At 35.1% G+C, this 15054-nt stretch overlaps 1 protein-coding gene across 1 annotated transcript in view; it reads right to left on the reverse strand.

Moving 5' to 3' along the window:
• Positions 1-6390: 6390 nt before the first annotated feature.
• Positions 6391-15054, reverse strand: part of Adad1 (adenosine deaminase domain containing 1) — a 34004-nt gene continuing 25340 nt past the window's right edge. Inside the window, exons 11-12 of the mRNA XM_051185789.1 lie at positions 12677-12809; positions 6391-6546 (exon numbers count right to left, since the gene is read on the reverse strand). Of these exons, the coding sequence (XP_051041746.1) occupies positions 6433-6546; positions 12677-12809 (247 nt within the window). The 3' untranslated portion in view covers positions 6391-6432. The remainder of the gene's footprint in view (positions 6547-12676; positions 12810-15054) is intronic.

Consider the following 15054-nt stretch of genomic DNA (forward strand, 5'->3'; position numbering starts at 1 on the left):
TTTGTTTTTGTTTTTTTTTTAACTACAATCCTATAAAGAAAGGTATGCCAGTTAAAGAAAAGCTACCATTATATAGACGGGATAATGTAAATGGAAAGGGTTTATTTTATTATTATTTTTTAATAGATTACCTATTTTTTGGATGTCCTGTTTGTCATGTAGGATGAGTAATGAATCTTGAGCCTATAAAAAGCATAGCTTTGACAAACACATGTGCAGATGTAAAGGAAAGCCAGATAGGGTTGATTTACACCTAAAGTTACTATAATAAGGCCTAGTTGGCTGGATGTAGAAAATGCTACAATTTTTAAAATGTCATTTTAGTGAGTACACAGATGGCCATGAACAGTGTTATTAATGAGCCAAGGCATAATGTAAGTGTCAGAATAGCACTAATCTTTGAAGTAAGCGGGTGAAATCAGATTGTTAAGAAGATCCTTGCAACAACTATAGGTACTTGAGTGAAGGTGTACTGAGACTGGAGTAGGGCTGTCCATGGCTGATAGGAGTCAGGGGAGGAAGCTAAGTTGTTCCAGTTTCTCTGGGGCTGGAATAAGAAGAGCCAGGAGAGGGATTGATGTTGGACAGAAAAATTCATTGAAGTTCTCAGAAGTTGGAATTTTGGCAGAATCATGTTATAGCTAAAATAAAACCAATATACCCAATATAATTAATAAGCTTGCTTAGAGGGCTGCAGTGTTTTTGTGTGCTCAATTGAATCACTAGAAGAAGAAATTATATAGTACCTATGCCTTCCCAACAAAAACATAGTTATTGGCAGAAGTAAGGATAATTATAGTGACTTAAAATAGGAGGTATTTGATAAAACAGTTTACATGTTGATCAGAATGTATATAGCATGAGAAAAAACTCTATTATTAATCAGGTTACATTTTTCTTCTTTTTTCTTTTTTTGATAGACTCCATATTATATTTTTTATTACTGGACAAATCATTCCCAATTTAAACATGACCAAATCTGCAGGTTAATAATCTTGATCTCCATCCATCTGGCAGATAGATCATGTTAACCATGATTCAGTACAAACTCCCAGTCTTGCCATTGTGTGAATTCTTCCTTACAGGCCCAGCTTGGTTCTCCTCCAGTGTTTTCTCTTGGAGTTGTACCTGATTTTGTTACCGGTTTTCATCCGAATCCACTGAGGAATAGGACAATTTTGCTTTTGTTTCTTGGCCAGGAATCACTTGATTCTGAAAGTCTTGTGAGAAGACATGGCGAGAATCTAAGTTAGGTGTGTGCTGCCCGATGGCGGAGGAAAGGCAAAGAGCTACATTTTTTGTTCTTAAGCCACAGGTAAAAAGAGGATGCAGAAATTGTCAAATTTTAATCTGATAAGTTTATACTGTCAGTAATTAGGAGTGTTAGAGTAGAAGAATGATATTAGGAGTAATAGGCTAAGAAGAAAAGCATATTTGATAAATGAAGTTATGTGTAAGGGATAGTTAATTGATTTAAAAATGTCAGTTATAGAAATAAAAATGGGAAAGCTAAGGATTAGGGAAAGTAAGAAGATGGAAGATGAGGTTATACTTATTATTTTTATTTGGTGTTGCACCAAAGTTTTGATTCCTAAGGCCAACATATTACTTCTACCTTATAAAAGGAAGAGAGTCATATGTTCATATGTGGAAGCATGAATTAGCAGTTCTTGCATACTTTACTGGCAAGTAAGAAGCTGACAACTCCTGTTACTATAGTCACAGTCTAATGTCTTTTTGTAAAATATATTTACAGAATGTGTGTCCTATAATGAATTTGGGGTTAATAATTAATAAAATTAGGATGATAATGTGGAGGGTTGTATATGGATAGTATAATGTTGATATGATTAGTAAGCTTGCCTCACTGAGCTATAATTATGTACTATCGAGAGCCTCTGATCAAGAGCCTCCGAGTTCAAGCCTCAGGATCTTCTCGGGCTTGGGATTGAAGCTAAACAGCAAACAGGTAGGGCTGAATGAATTAGTTCATACACAAGTCATTCTTATAGTGTCTCTTTATTTTTCAAAAGTTCTCTTCAAAAGTGTTCCCTAAAAGTTCTCCCCGATCCCATAAAGTTTCCAGTTTATATATCCATACAGATATAACTAGAAATTCTCTGACAATAGCCAAGGATACCAGACGTGCACATCTCAGGGCCAGGAAGGCACATAAAATCTGACAAAGGCAGGTGCCTCATGTCTCAGAGATGTGCTTGTAAAATGTCCAGGCAAACAAGATGCAGCAAGGATTAAGGGACTATGATTTTTAAGATAGGAAAAGGGGAGTTAATATGTAAAACTACATGTATGTGGTTAGTTAAGCTAGAAGTTTGTAATTGGTAAGTGTAGAAAAAGAGGAGGGGAAGAGATTCTGTAGCTCTGTGCTTTTTATGCACTGGCTTTTGATTTCCAGGCAGCTGGGAACACAGCATTTGTGGTAACCATGGTAACCTGCATAAATGTGGAAGGAAAACAGGTGGCATTTGATATGCATTAGTATTTTTGCCAAATGTTAGTTGGTTAAAGGGAACTTCCCAGTGCTATATCAAAGGGAAGAGCTAAGGCTATGTAGTGTGAGATCCAGAGGCTGCTGCTTCCAGCCTCCGGGTAAGCAGTGGGTTGATCTTTACTGCCATTGCCTGTGTGTGTTTATCCTTTCTTTGGGGCCTTTTTGAGAATACAAACACCCAGCATATATTCTATAAATCAAGATTATACAGTGAAATGAAATCATCCTCCTGACTTCCCATAGATATATGTACCCAGCAGGTGGAATATTTTCATCAGATAAACACACACAAGCAATGGGAATCACCCAAAGCTGTTCGTATGGAAGAGATGGAGTGATTCCATTGCTGAATAGAGATACCTTATCAGCCTGTTGAATATTTGTTATCCTGCTGTATTTCTCATGGCCCTTGACAATGTACATAGGGTATATGGTGGTAATAAGAATATTTATGCCTATAAGGATGAGGAAAAAAATTAGAAAATCAACAATGTAAGCCTTAAAAATTTTTAGACATATGCAAACTTAAAACAGTGAAGGTATTTTTGAAGAAAAAGAATTGATACAAGCAACAGGTGGCTGGCACCTTTTCTTGAATGTATATAACACTGGTCCAGCAGTATGGTCTCATAGATAAGAACTCTTGTGTCCTGAAAGCCTGACTACCTAGGTTCCATCCTGGAAACATACAATGGAAAGAGAAAACTAGTTCCATATGGAAGGGGAGAACCCACTCCTAAGTTGTCATCTGACCTGTACACACTCACACACAATATTGTATTTTTTAAATTACACAATACTGTTCACAAAGTGCTCTTGTTTCATTCACACCTGATATCTAGATTGAACATTGGTTTCAGAAAATGAAACAGACTGGTAAATGTTATTGAGGAGATAAAAGAAACAAGACTACAGTTGTGGAAAGCTCTACAGAGGATTCAGTATCTTGGGCATATTCAATTAAAAATAAAAAGAGTGATAGGAAATATATTGATTAATACTTAGCAGCTAAGTCCCAGTATATAAATGTTATGCCAATTCTGGTTCCAGTAGTCGATACACATTGTGGGATACTACTGTTATGGTGTACTAAATGACTCAGAGTTATGTATGTAAACATACTTTTACCTTTTACCTTTCATGAAGTAACAAGCTAGGTATTTTGCTCTAGCATGAAGCAGTTCAGGAAGTTTAAATGATCTAATGTCACCCACATTTTAAAGCTGTTAAAGTAAGATGATGGTTAACAGGAGACTCATTCATTATTCTCTACTGTTTTTAATTCTCATGATTTCTAAGATGAAGAAGGAATGGAGATGTACTCAGTTGATACAGTGCTTGCCAAGTATGAATGGAATACTGGGTTCAGTTCTCAGCACTATAAGCCAAGTGTGGTGGTGTGTACATATAATCCCAACAATTGAGAAGTGGAGGCACACAGATGAGTTCATCCTCAGCTATATTGTAAGCTTAAAGCCAGCCTGTAGATGAGACCCTTTTTCAAATAAACCAGACCCTGAAACCTTTTTATTTTCATAGTGGGAAAAAATGTTGAACATTTCATTTCCTAACATAAATCCTTCAAGAGCTTCTTTCTCCATGTCTGCTAGATTTAACTCTGAATTTCCCGTCCAGTGTTCTGTATGCTAGTCCCCAAGTGCCATAACATTTACTGTATAATCACTGCTTTGGTGTTTTCCATGCAGAATGCATATTTTCTATTTCCATCTGCCAAATGTTACCTATTTTTCAATGCTTGCCTCAGACAGCAGAACCATGGAGCTAAAGGAGGACTTAGCTGTAGATCAACTGCTTTAGTTAGTGAGTTTCAAACAAACTTAAGAGTGGAAGTTTAAAAGTCTGATTTTAGAAGCTTCTTCAAGTGAACTATTTTGAAAATCTCAACAGATTGCAAGGAAAAGGAGCAAAATGTAGAGTTTTTTTTTTTTTAAGGAAATCAGGGTCCTCAAACCGTAATCTCTGAATGATGAATGAAAACCACAAAGACAAACTTCATTCTTGAATGGTAGGAGCCTGAGATAGAAGATATAGTCAAAGGGCCCATGCTGCCTTCAAGTTCACCTCCTTCCACTCCTAACTCACTGTCTTATACCAACTGTCTTCTCCTTATCCCTTAGAAAGTCTCCCCTTAGTACCCTATCAAGACATAGACTCCTTTTCTCTAAGTCAAGATACCAATGTGTAGAAATAGCATCTAGAAACATTCAATGACTAGGTTCAGGGTAACAAGTTCTATGAGGGATGAAGAGAAGGCTCAACAGTTACAAGTATACTGGTCTTGCAGAAGATGGGCATTTGATTCCAAGAACCCAGAGCAGGCAGCTATCAATCAATTATAACTCCAGCCCCAAGGGATCTGACCTCTTCTAGACTCTATGGGTACCTACACTCATGTGCACACCTCCTGCACAACGGAAAGTAATATTTAACTTAAAAAGTAAGTTCTGTCTGAGAAGCAATGGGGTCATATTTATTTTTTCCTCAAAACTGAAAAGTGAGAAGACTTTTTTTTTTTTTTTTTTTTTTTTTTTTACTGATTCTCACTGCAGGATAGAACGAGGATCCTTGACTACACAGACTTTAGAGACTAACCATTTGCTGCTTTCCTAGATGTTATAAATATGAGGGGCCAAGAGAAGGCGAAGCATTTCAAGTTTTTAAAGGAAATTTTGCCATTAAGTAGAAAAAGAAATAAAGGCTGAAATTTTTCCTTGAAAGAAAGCAGGTTATAACAAGATTAAAAAATATTTACAAGGAAATGCCAACTAAAGAAATCGCAAAAATATTCATAACTATCATACAGCTAAGATGTAATTTGTTAATATAGTTATGTTGAACTTTCTGCCCATATTCTAATCATTTTTATACTTTAAAATGCAATTTCCCATGGTTCAACCTAGTAAATAGAGTCTAGACCACCCAGAGACATCAATGTCTTTACAGAATGGTTTCAATACACACTTAGAGTAGAATGGTCTCATCAGAGCCAACAGCTTGTGCAGGGTGAGTAGGACTTATACATTTAGTAAAGATAGGATGAGACAAGAGGGACACATCTGAGAACCAATGATGCCTGATAAAGCTCTACCTGAAAAGGAATAAAGTAAAAATACTGCATGGAACAAACAATTACATTAAAAATACCTACGGATTAAGCTGTCCCATTGATCTAACTACTGTATAAACAAAAATGTACGATGCTGAACAATATTTTATTTCCATATAAAATAAATCCTATAGATCACTTAAAATGGGAACTCATTTTTAAAGAATATATGAAAATCAACTGTTAATCATAATCATTTATCAGATTTTTTACTAATGTGATTAGGATTTTTAGGTATTTGTATGTGGAATATATTCATAAACTCCTGAGTCACAGATTGACATTCTAATTATTGGTTTTCTATCACCTAACATGGTAATTGGCATGGATCATACACTCAGATGCCTGCTAAACTAATCAGTAAGCTAGTATTACTTTTATTCTTGACTTTCACTTTTAATTATAAAAACGTATAGTGGGATACCAGGTACAATGCTGGATATTACATCTGTATGGATAAATTTAAAATAAAGACAAAGGAACATGAGTTCTCTTTTCAACTGTAAAAAGTTAGTGGCTTCTTAAATTATATAAGGGCTATAATAGATTTATGTCTATAAAAATAAATGGAAATGTCTACATGTTTAATCAGGTAATTCTCTTTATAAAAGGCAAAGGTGCATGATGTCTCAATACAAGGTGACATGAATATTTACACATTTTTAGGAATATCTGGGCATTGTTGTTGTAAGACTTCTACTGTGAAGGCTGATGCTTCCATATTTTAAAACATTTTTACCAGTCAAACACATCAAAAATAAAAGATTTTTAATATGACAATGTGTTGTCTAATTCACATACTAAACTGCTCTATACAGGGAGACTTCACAATCCAGGAGCCATAGCCATGCTGCTGCAAGTAGGACTTCAATAGTGCTTTAGCTTCTTGATAGGGTCCAGACATACACTAGAGAGAGAAAATTAATCAAATTGGCATACAAAGTAAATAACCCCATACTGTTAAACGTCATGTTTTAAAAACGTAATGAAAAAGCTCTCAATTCCTGTACTAATTTAAAACAATTATTTCCCAATAGGCCTAACAAGATTTTGCTTATTCAACATTTTAAACAAAGTGTAAACAAATTCATGACAGAAAAACTGAAAGAAACACAAAAGTATGACCTATAGTTATAGATAATTTTCATGTGTCCATACACACACACACACACACATACACACACACACACACACACACACCTTTAAAAAGCTACCTTTTATGGTTTACTATGAAACTCACCCACTGCAAGTGTACAATCTGGTCTTTGTTAATGTTACTGAGATGTGCAAATGTTACCAAAATCCAGTAGTAAACTTCACTACCTCTAACTATTCCATTGTGCCTGTCTGCACTCAGTCTGTACCCATACTTTTGGCCCTAGCCTCAGGCAACTACACATCTTCTGGTCTCTAGATTTATTTTCCTGGAAGTTTCATATAAGTTGATTAATACAGTAAGCACTCTGCTATGTCAAACTAACACAGTATTTTCCATTTCATGCCATTCCATATGTCATGGTTAGTTTTTTATTTTAGATTAATACCACTGTATAAATCTATCACAGCTGTCCATTCATCTGCTTATGAATTTGTATTGTTTCCAGTTTTTCATGTAAGTTTTGTTTCTTGCAAATACCAGTGGCACTGATGAGTCACATAGCAAGTATGTTTACCTTGTGTGGTGGGAGAAGCAAAATTGTTTTCCAAAGTGACTGTACCATTTTTCAGTCTCATTGTAATGTATGAGGCTTCATTTTTTCCAGCTGATCAATAGCACATGGTGTGCTCCATCTTCTGGACTACAACTGTTCAATTAACTTTAGGGAAAGAACTGACTCCATCAAAGAGCGAAGTGTAACAAGTGCTGACTAGGAAGCTGAAGAAATTACCCAGCCCTGCCTAGGAGAACTAGCCAATGTGACTGAATTACAGTGTTCAGTGTAATCGGCTTTATCTTGAAGAACATGTAATTGATGACTTAAAGAGAAGTTCAAAAGCTAACCTGATTGTTCTGTTAAAGGCTAATGCAGATACTGGCTATAAATGAAAGCCAATGTTCGTTTCCTACCCTAGAATCCTTATGGTCATAAAAAGAATCACACAAAATCTATTTTTCTTGTGATTTATAAATGAAACTGTGAAGTCTGGATGAAAACACATCTGCTGACAGCATGGCTTACTGAACGTGCATGTAAGTATTTTTGTTGTTTGGAGACAAGATCCTTCCATGGAACTCAGGCTGGTCTCAAATTCTTGATCTTCCTGCCTCAGTATCTCAACTACTTAAGGCAGGATCTATTCTGGGTAGAGGCTGTGAATGTGTTGAAATGACAACAAAGAATTTAGAATATTACTTAAATTTACTTGACGAACAGTGGCAAGGTTTGAATGAAGTTCTACTTGGCTTAAAATGCTATAAAACATGCTATACAGAAATCTTGCATGAAAGGATTAATGTAACAAATATCACTGCTCTCTTGAGAAACTGTAGTGATTCCAGCACATGGGAAATGGAGGAAGGGTGATTGCTGAGAGTTATATATAGCCTGGGTTATATACTGAGGCCCTATTTATAAACAGCAGCCACCTATATGAAAGTAAGGTCCTTCACTGACAAAGCAACTCACTAATTTTTTGTTGTTCTTTTTAGAAATATTTGAAAACTGTTTTAAAGAAATGGTGCTATCAACTAAATAGGCTACAGTATTATAAAACGTTAACTATTACACACATGATCATGCAACTCTGTGTGACTCTTGGTAGTGTTTAAAACAAATACACAGTTTCTAAGGTATGTCTAGCTTAAATTGTGAAACACGTAAGTTCCCCAATTTTGTTCTTGCTCAAAATTGCATTGATTTTCTATGACTTTTGAATTTTGCTGCCAACCTCACAACCAGCACATTGTCTATGCAAATGTCTGCAGCAACATTGATTTTTGCACTGAAGCAGTAGATTAAATTTGAAGACATGTGCCATCCTAATAACACTCAGATTTCCAATTCATGCATTTGTTACAAGCCTCTCATTTATTTACATCTTATTTATTTCTCTCAGCAATATTTTATCATTTCTAGTGTTCAAGTCTTATAGCTCTTTTGTTAAATTTATTACTGTGTGTACCTGTGCATTTGCTGTTGGGTGAAATGGCTTTCTAAAATAGATTTTTGGAGTATTCATTCTGAGGATGTAATTACATAATTTATTTTTTTATATTGTTTTTATACAGGAGCTGGAGCAATGGCTCAGAATTAAGAGTACTTGATGCTTTTCCAGAGGACTGACATTTGGTTCCCAGCACTCACATAAGTGGCTCATAGCCACCTGTAACTCCAGCTCCAACGGATCTGACACCCTCTCCTGGTCTCCACAGATACCAACATACAACAGGATTCATATATATACACATACATACAAATAAATAAATTGTTCTTAACTGAGGCATTCCTAAATTCACATATGATGTAACAGCAAATAACAAGTTATCCAGCAGATACCCAGGAAATCTACCCTATAGTCTTAGCAATGTTATTTCCTGACATTTGCAGCCCACAGAGGAAGAAGACACGCTCCATGTTTCTGTTTGTTCTTTTATTTGGAAACCTCATCCTATGCTCTCTCTGCCTAGGAATCTATTGGGTCCTCCAGGTGATGATCTTACAGGGGCTTCTCTAATAGATTTCTGTTACCTGTTTTGAGCATTGTATTAATATTATTACCGTTGCTGTTGTTGTTATTATTACTATTATTATTTTGCAATCTGTCTCTTGTTTATTCTTTTACTTTGGCTTGCTACATACTTAAGATTATTCATTCTAAACTGTACTATTGTTATTGTCTCTTGCTTTAAAGGCTATCAGGACAGATGAACATTCTTGTCTTTTTTCCCAGTCATGGGTGGGGAAGGGTTATTTCAGTGTTTTTCTATTATGAAAATTCCACTGTTCAGTTCTCTGTTGATTCCCTTTCTGAAGTGTGGGAAGTTCACTTCTATTTCTTAGCATTTTATTGTAAAAGGGGAGACTGTCAAGTGCATTTTGAACATATTTAAGATAAATATGAAATCTTTAAATCTGAACTTAGTAATACAGTTATTATGTAAAAATAATTTTCTGATGTTAAATCAGCCTTGTAAGCATGATATAACAAATCTTGAACATAGAGTCGAATACTTATGATCTCTATATGCTGCTGGATGTGTTTTAGTATCTTGAGGTCTTTTCACATTTATATTTGTATTATAATTTTCATTCTGTGATGCTTTTGTTAGTTTGGTTAGTTTGCTCATTTGGTGTTGTAAGACAATTGTGGAAATGTTCTCTATATTTGAAAGTGATTTTGTAGGATTCATATAATTTTTGTTATGTATAGTAGAATTCAGGGTCTGGTATTTTATATGGGAAAGAACATGTTAACAATTCACAACTTCTCTATTTGATTAAGTTACAGCTGGATACTCTATTTATTCTTAGTTAGATTTTGTCATTGTGCCTATAATGTCCATTTTATCTGACTTATTAACACACAGCTGTTGGAAATCTTACACAATGGCTCCTTGGAATCTGTAATGATGAGCCTTTTCTTCATTCCAGTTTTCAGTAATTCATTTATACTCCTTTGATCACTAAGAGATTAAATTTAATTTCTTTTAATGAACCAATTTTAGATTTCATTTATTTTTCTATTAATTTTTGTTTCAAATTTCATTGATTTCCACTCTGATTCATATTATTTATTCCACTTTATTTGTTTTTGTGTCCTCACCCTCCCCACTTTTATTTTAATCAGTTTCTTGAGTTGGAAGCTTAAATAACTGATTTTAGAAATCTTTCCTAATATAAGCATTTATATCTATACAATTTCCCCATTTCTTAATCATCCATGAATTTTAATATGTGTTTTTAACACTAAGATATTTCTTAGCTTTTCTAAAAGTGTTTTTCCTACAAACTATTGGTAATTCATAAGTTAATTTCCAAATATATAACAATTTCCCAGATTTCACTCTACTGATAATTGATATTTTAATGCCACAGTGGCCAGAACGTATTTTCTGTGATGTTTATGGTTTATTTTTAAATTCTCATGCTTTTACTGTGAGATTTGTCTTCATCAGGTATACAGCTGCTATGATCTTATTTTATTTTCACACAGTGGTTATTGTGTTTCTATAGCTTAGAGATAAATAATTTAGTAACAGCAGATATTGCAGTCAAACACAGTAGACCTGCAAGGCTTCTGCCTTCTTCTGGCAAACTTGCATGAAGAACTAGGTATATTTAATATTGAATCTATATCAAGTATCCTTTGCCTGCTTTTCTTGAACCTGTGTGTCCTCTATATGACTCTATAGTTTTCCAATCAGCCAGAGAATATAGAATTTCAAATTTATTCCAGTCTTTTAACTTCCCCATATCATCTTGGTAATCAGATTTACCATCTGACTCCAATAGGGACTGTAATTTGAGCCAGTAAACTCGCCAGCTTTTCATATTCATTTCCTACCATGTTTGGACTAAGTTGAAAAAAAATTGTTATCCTCTGTCTCACATCAAGCCTATCCCCTCTGACAGTAAATCTGTGACTTCTGGTAAACTACACTCCCCACCATTCAAACTAGAGACATGAAGACAGAATGAAAACAGTTCAGGCAAGAACATAAACTTATTCTTCTTATTTAAAATCATAGCATCTTTTCAACAATATATAGTTTTGATACTTGAATTTTCTACCTTTATTTAATTCATTTCCAGAGATATGAAAGGCTGTTTTTGACATTTTCTTTCAGTTTTTCATATTTGGTTTTACAAAAAGACCTGGTGATTCTTAACACCACTGAAAACAACAATGATGTAGAGAAAGTTATACTTAGTTGTAAGTGGGAATTTGTGCACAGACTTGTAGTGGGTACAACTGTAAGTGGGAATATGTACACAGGCTTTTAGTTGGTATTACTGATTTGCATCTCAAAAGTATGGTTTGGTAATTTTAGTGCTGGTAAAAATTAAGAGATTTTCATACAATACTATCATAACATGGAAGCATGCACATGTCATAGTAAATGAAAGTAGAAAAAAAAATAAAATCCAGTATGTGCTGTGACTTTAGCTCAATGCTTGCTTTGCATGTGCAAGCAATCTTAACTATTAATATATCTCTCCTGTCCCCAAAAATTTGTTTAGAAAGAAAAAAATCTGTATTGTCTGTTAAATCATGTCCAAATTAGGGTCTGGAGTTAAACTTATTTTGAGCATTGTACCATTTGTAAGACTTAACATTCTATAGTTAATAATGCCCTGCAGAGTAAAAAGTTTTATTACCTTTGTTTCTCTAGTATAACAAAAAAAGGTGTTAAGCAATATTGTCAAAATAAGTTTGATAATATGTTATATTCAGAACTACTTAACAAATTTTTGCTATCTCCATTGATCTATTGTATTATTGTCTTTAGCTGTACTGTTGGGGAATATTATTTTAAGTTGTATTACATTTGTTTATACAGTGGAACATTTGTTTTAATGATGAAAAGATGTGTTGTATTCCTTTATGTTACATTTCTTTAACTCTGTGAAGCTATGATACTTCGCCTGTCTAAAACACCTGGTAGTCTAATAGAGATGAACCGCCAATAGCGAGGCAGGAACAAGGACAGGCAGGCCTGGCAGGCAGAGAGTATAAAGAGGAGGAGAAATCAGGGATAGGAGAAGCAGTAACAAGAGAACAAGGAGAGGAGGACACCAAGGGCCAGCTACCCAGCCAGCTGAAGAACAAGCGTAAAAGTAAGATATACAGAAGTAAGAAAGGGGAAAAATCCCAGATGCAAAAGGTAGATGGGAAAATTTAAGTTAACAAAAGCTGGCAAGAAACAAGCCAAGTTAAGGTCAGGCACTTATAAGAAAGAATAAGCCTGTGTGTGTGTGTGCGTGCGTGTGCGTGTGTTGTACTTATTTAGGAACTGGGTGGTGGGCCCCCCAAAAAACAAAAGAGTAAGAGGAGTGAAAGACAACCAACAACACTCACTTCTATGGTCACCTTACCTTGGCTGCATGGTATGTCCGCGCTTCGAGTAAATCATCTGTTTTAGCTTCCTTGGCAAGCAGATTAAACCGACTTAACATTGCAGCCTTACAAAGCCGACTTGCCATTGACAAACCACTTTTAAATGGGGAACTAAAGTCAAAATGAATGAAACACATAATAATCATAGTTAATGATTTATGCTGGCAATTATAGGGATCAAATAACAGTTCACAAATATTTATGAGCCCGATTAGGCAGAAGAATGCATTTAGTGGACCTTTAATTTAGATATAAGGAACTGAAGTACTTAGATGCTGTTGGAAGCTAATTTAACTTAACCTATTACTGTATTACATCAAAGGTTAAAACAGAATATTTGTATTTGAATATTGCTGTCATTTGAAGTATAATTAATCTATGATAATACAAATCAAAGCAGTTATTGTCCCATGTTTGACTGAAAGGGGGTGTGGAAATACCTGTTGGAGTGGTAACAGCTACTGAATTCTGACTAGAGCAGTAGGTTATCTGGGTGGATACCTGTATCACATCTCCTGAAATTGTACAGTGCATTGTCTGCAAGCAAACTTTAATTTAGAAAACACTACTTCAAAGCCATCCATATACATGTATGTGTGTGCATGCTCATAAATTATTCATCTCTTTTAATAAAAGTGGGTTCACAGATCACAAGCCTTTTTACTAAATAACCTTTCCCTCCCATCATAACTTATTGGCTATTTTGGGACAGATGATTAAAACTGTAAAAACCCTTCATTCTTCTGGTTTCCCTGTAGCTTTTCAGAGTCATACATCCCCTTGAATTTGTGCTAGCCTTGTGCAAGTTCAAAGTCTAGGTTTCAGAGGAAGCCTGTGTTCTTCTCTTGAAGCTTCTTCATGTTCAGGTAAGTGTGCTCTGAGTAGCTTACTGAAGAGCAAAGAAAAAGTTATTCCTCTAAGAGATCAACCAAAGTGACTTTTATTTGACCCACATCTGACTGATCCTGAGGGAGAGTGCTAACTCCCTCAGAAGAACCACTCAGCTGATCCAAACATTTATTTATAAGTAATGATTATACTATTGCTTTAAATTACAGAATTTTGAGGTTAGCATGTACTCATGTATATGAAATCTACTAGTGTTGGTACATTTTCAGTAGAACTGTGGCACACAGAATAACATGTGCCTAATGTTTGTGAGGTATGGGGTTCAATCGCAAAATTCCTGATAACAGTGATAGTTTTATCTCCTCCCCACCATATTTTGTTTAGTTTTATCTCCTCCCCACCATATTTTGTTTCCATTTTTTCTTATCCAACATAATGATGTTATGCAACAGCAGTAACAGTAAACAATCACCCTGCCATTTCATCACCAATCATCATAATGTTTTTGAATCTTTCAACAAACCATCTACTAGTCTCCTTTTCACTTTTACTCCTTAGTAGATCTTTGCTATATGCTTTAGTAGAATAATGATAGGAATAATGGTGATAAATATGACTTTATAATTTGGTGTCACCTCTGCTACCATGTTTACACTTGTGGAAAACTTCAATTAGTACTATTGTATACAATATCTAACTATTAATATGCTGCTATTTTTTTGGTGCAGTTTTCATTATCAGAAAGCTTTCTTTGTAAGTTTTGTGTGTATGCTGCTTCATGCCTATAACCTTAACACTTAGGCAAGATAACTGAAAAAAATTATGCTAGCCTATATAGAGCTATATATAGCCTCCGTGTCTTAACACACACACACACACACACACACACACACACACACACACACACACACACACAAGCTGGATGCTCTTAAAATTTTTATTTTTATGTGTGTGTCTGAATATGTATATGAATACATGTACGTGTGCATGATAAGTATCCTTGGAATTCATATGAGGGAGCCAAATCCTCTGGAATTGGAGTTACAGGTAGTTAAGATACCCCATGTGGGTTCTTGAGCTCAAACTCTCATCTGCAAAATCAGCAACTACTTCTAACCATTAAGCCGTCTATCCAGCATGAGCATATACATGCTCTTTTTTCTTCATTCCTGTTTTTCTTTTCCTTTCTTCCTTCTTTCTTCCCTTCCTCCTTTCCTCCCTTTTCCTTCTTTCACCTCATTTCTTTTTTTCTTTCCCTAGACAGGTTTTCTCTATGTAATCCCAACTGTCCTGGAACTTATTCTGTAGACCAGGCTGACCTCGAACTCACAGACCTCAATACCTCAGTTCTTTGTCGCTTTTGTTTAAAAATATGTTTTTAATTGAAATAAAATGGCCTCCCTTTTCCTTCCCTTCAGCCCCTCCCATGTCACCATTTCCAGCTAATAGCTTATTTTCATCACCCTCATTATATATGTGTTATATTTTAACTACAACCCTGTGACAT

The sequence above is a fragment of the Phodopus roborovskii genome, unplaced genomic scaffold, assembly GCF_943737965.1.
Source record: "Phodopus roborovskii unplaced genomic scaffold, PHOROB, whole genome shotgun sequence".
In the NCBI taxonomy this organism is placed as follows: Eukaryota; Metazoa; Chordata; class Mammalia; order Rodentia; family Cricetidae; genus Phodopus; species Phodopus roborovskii.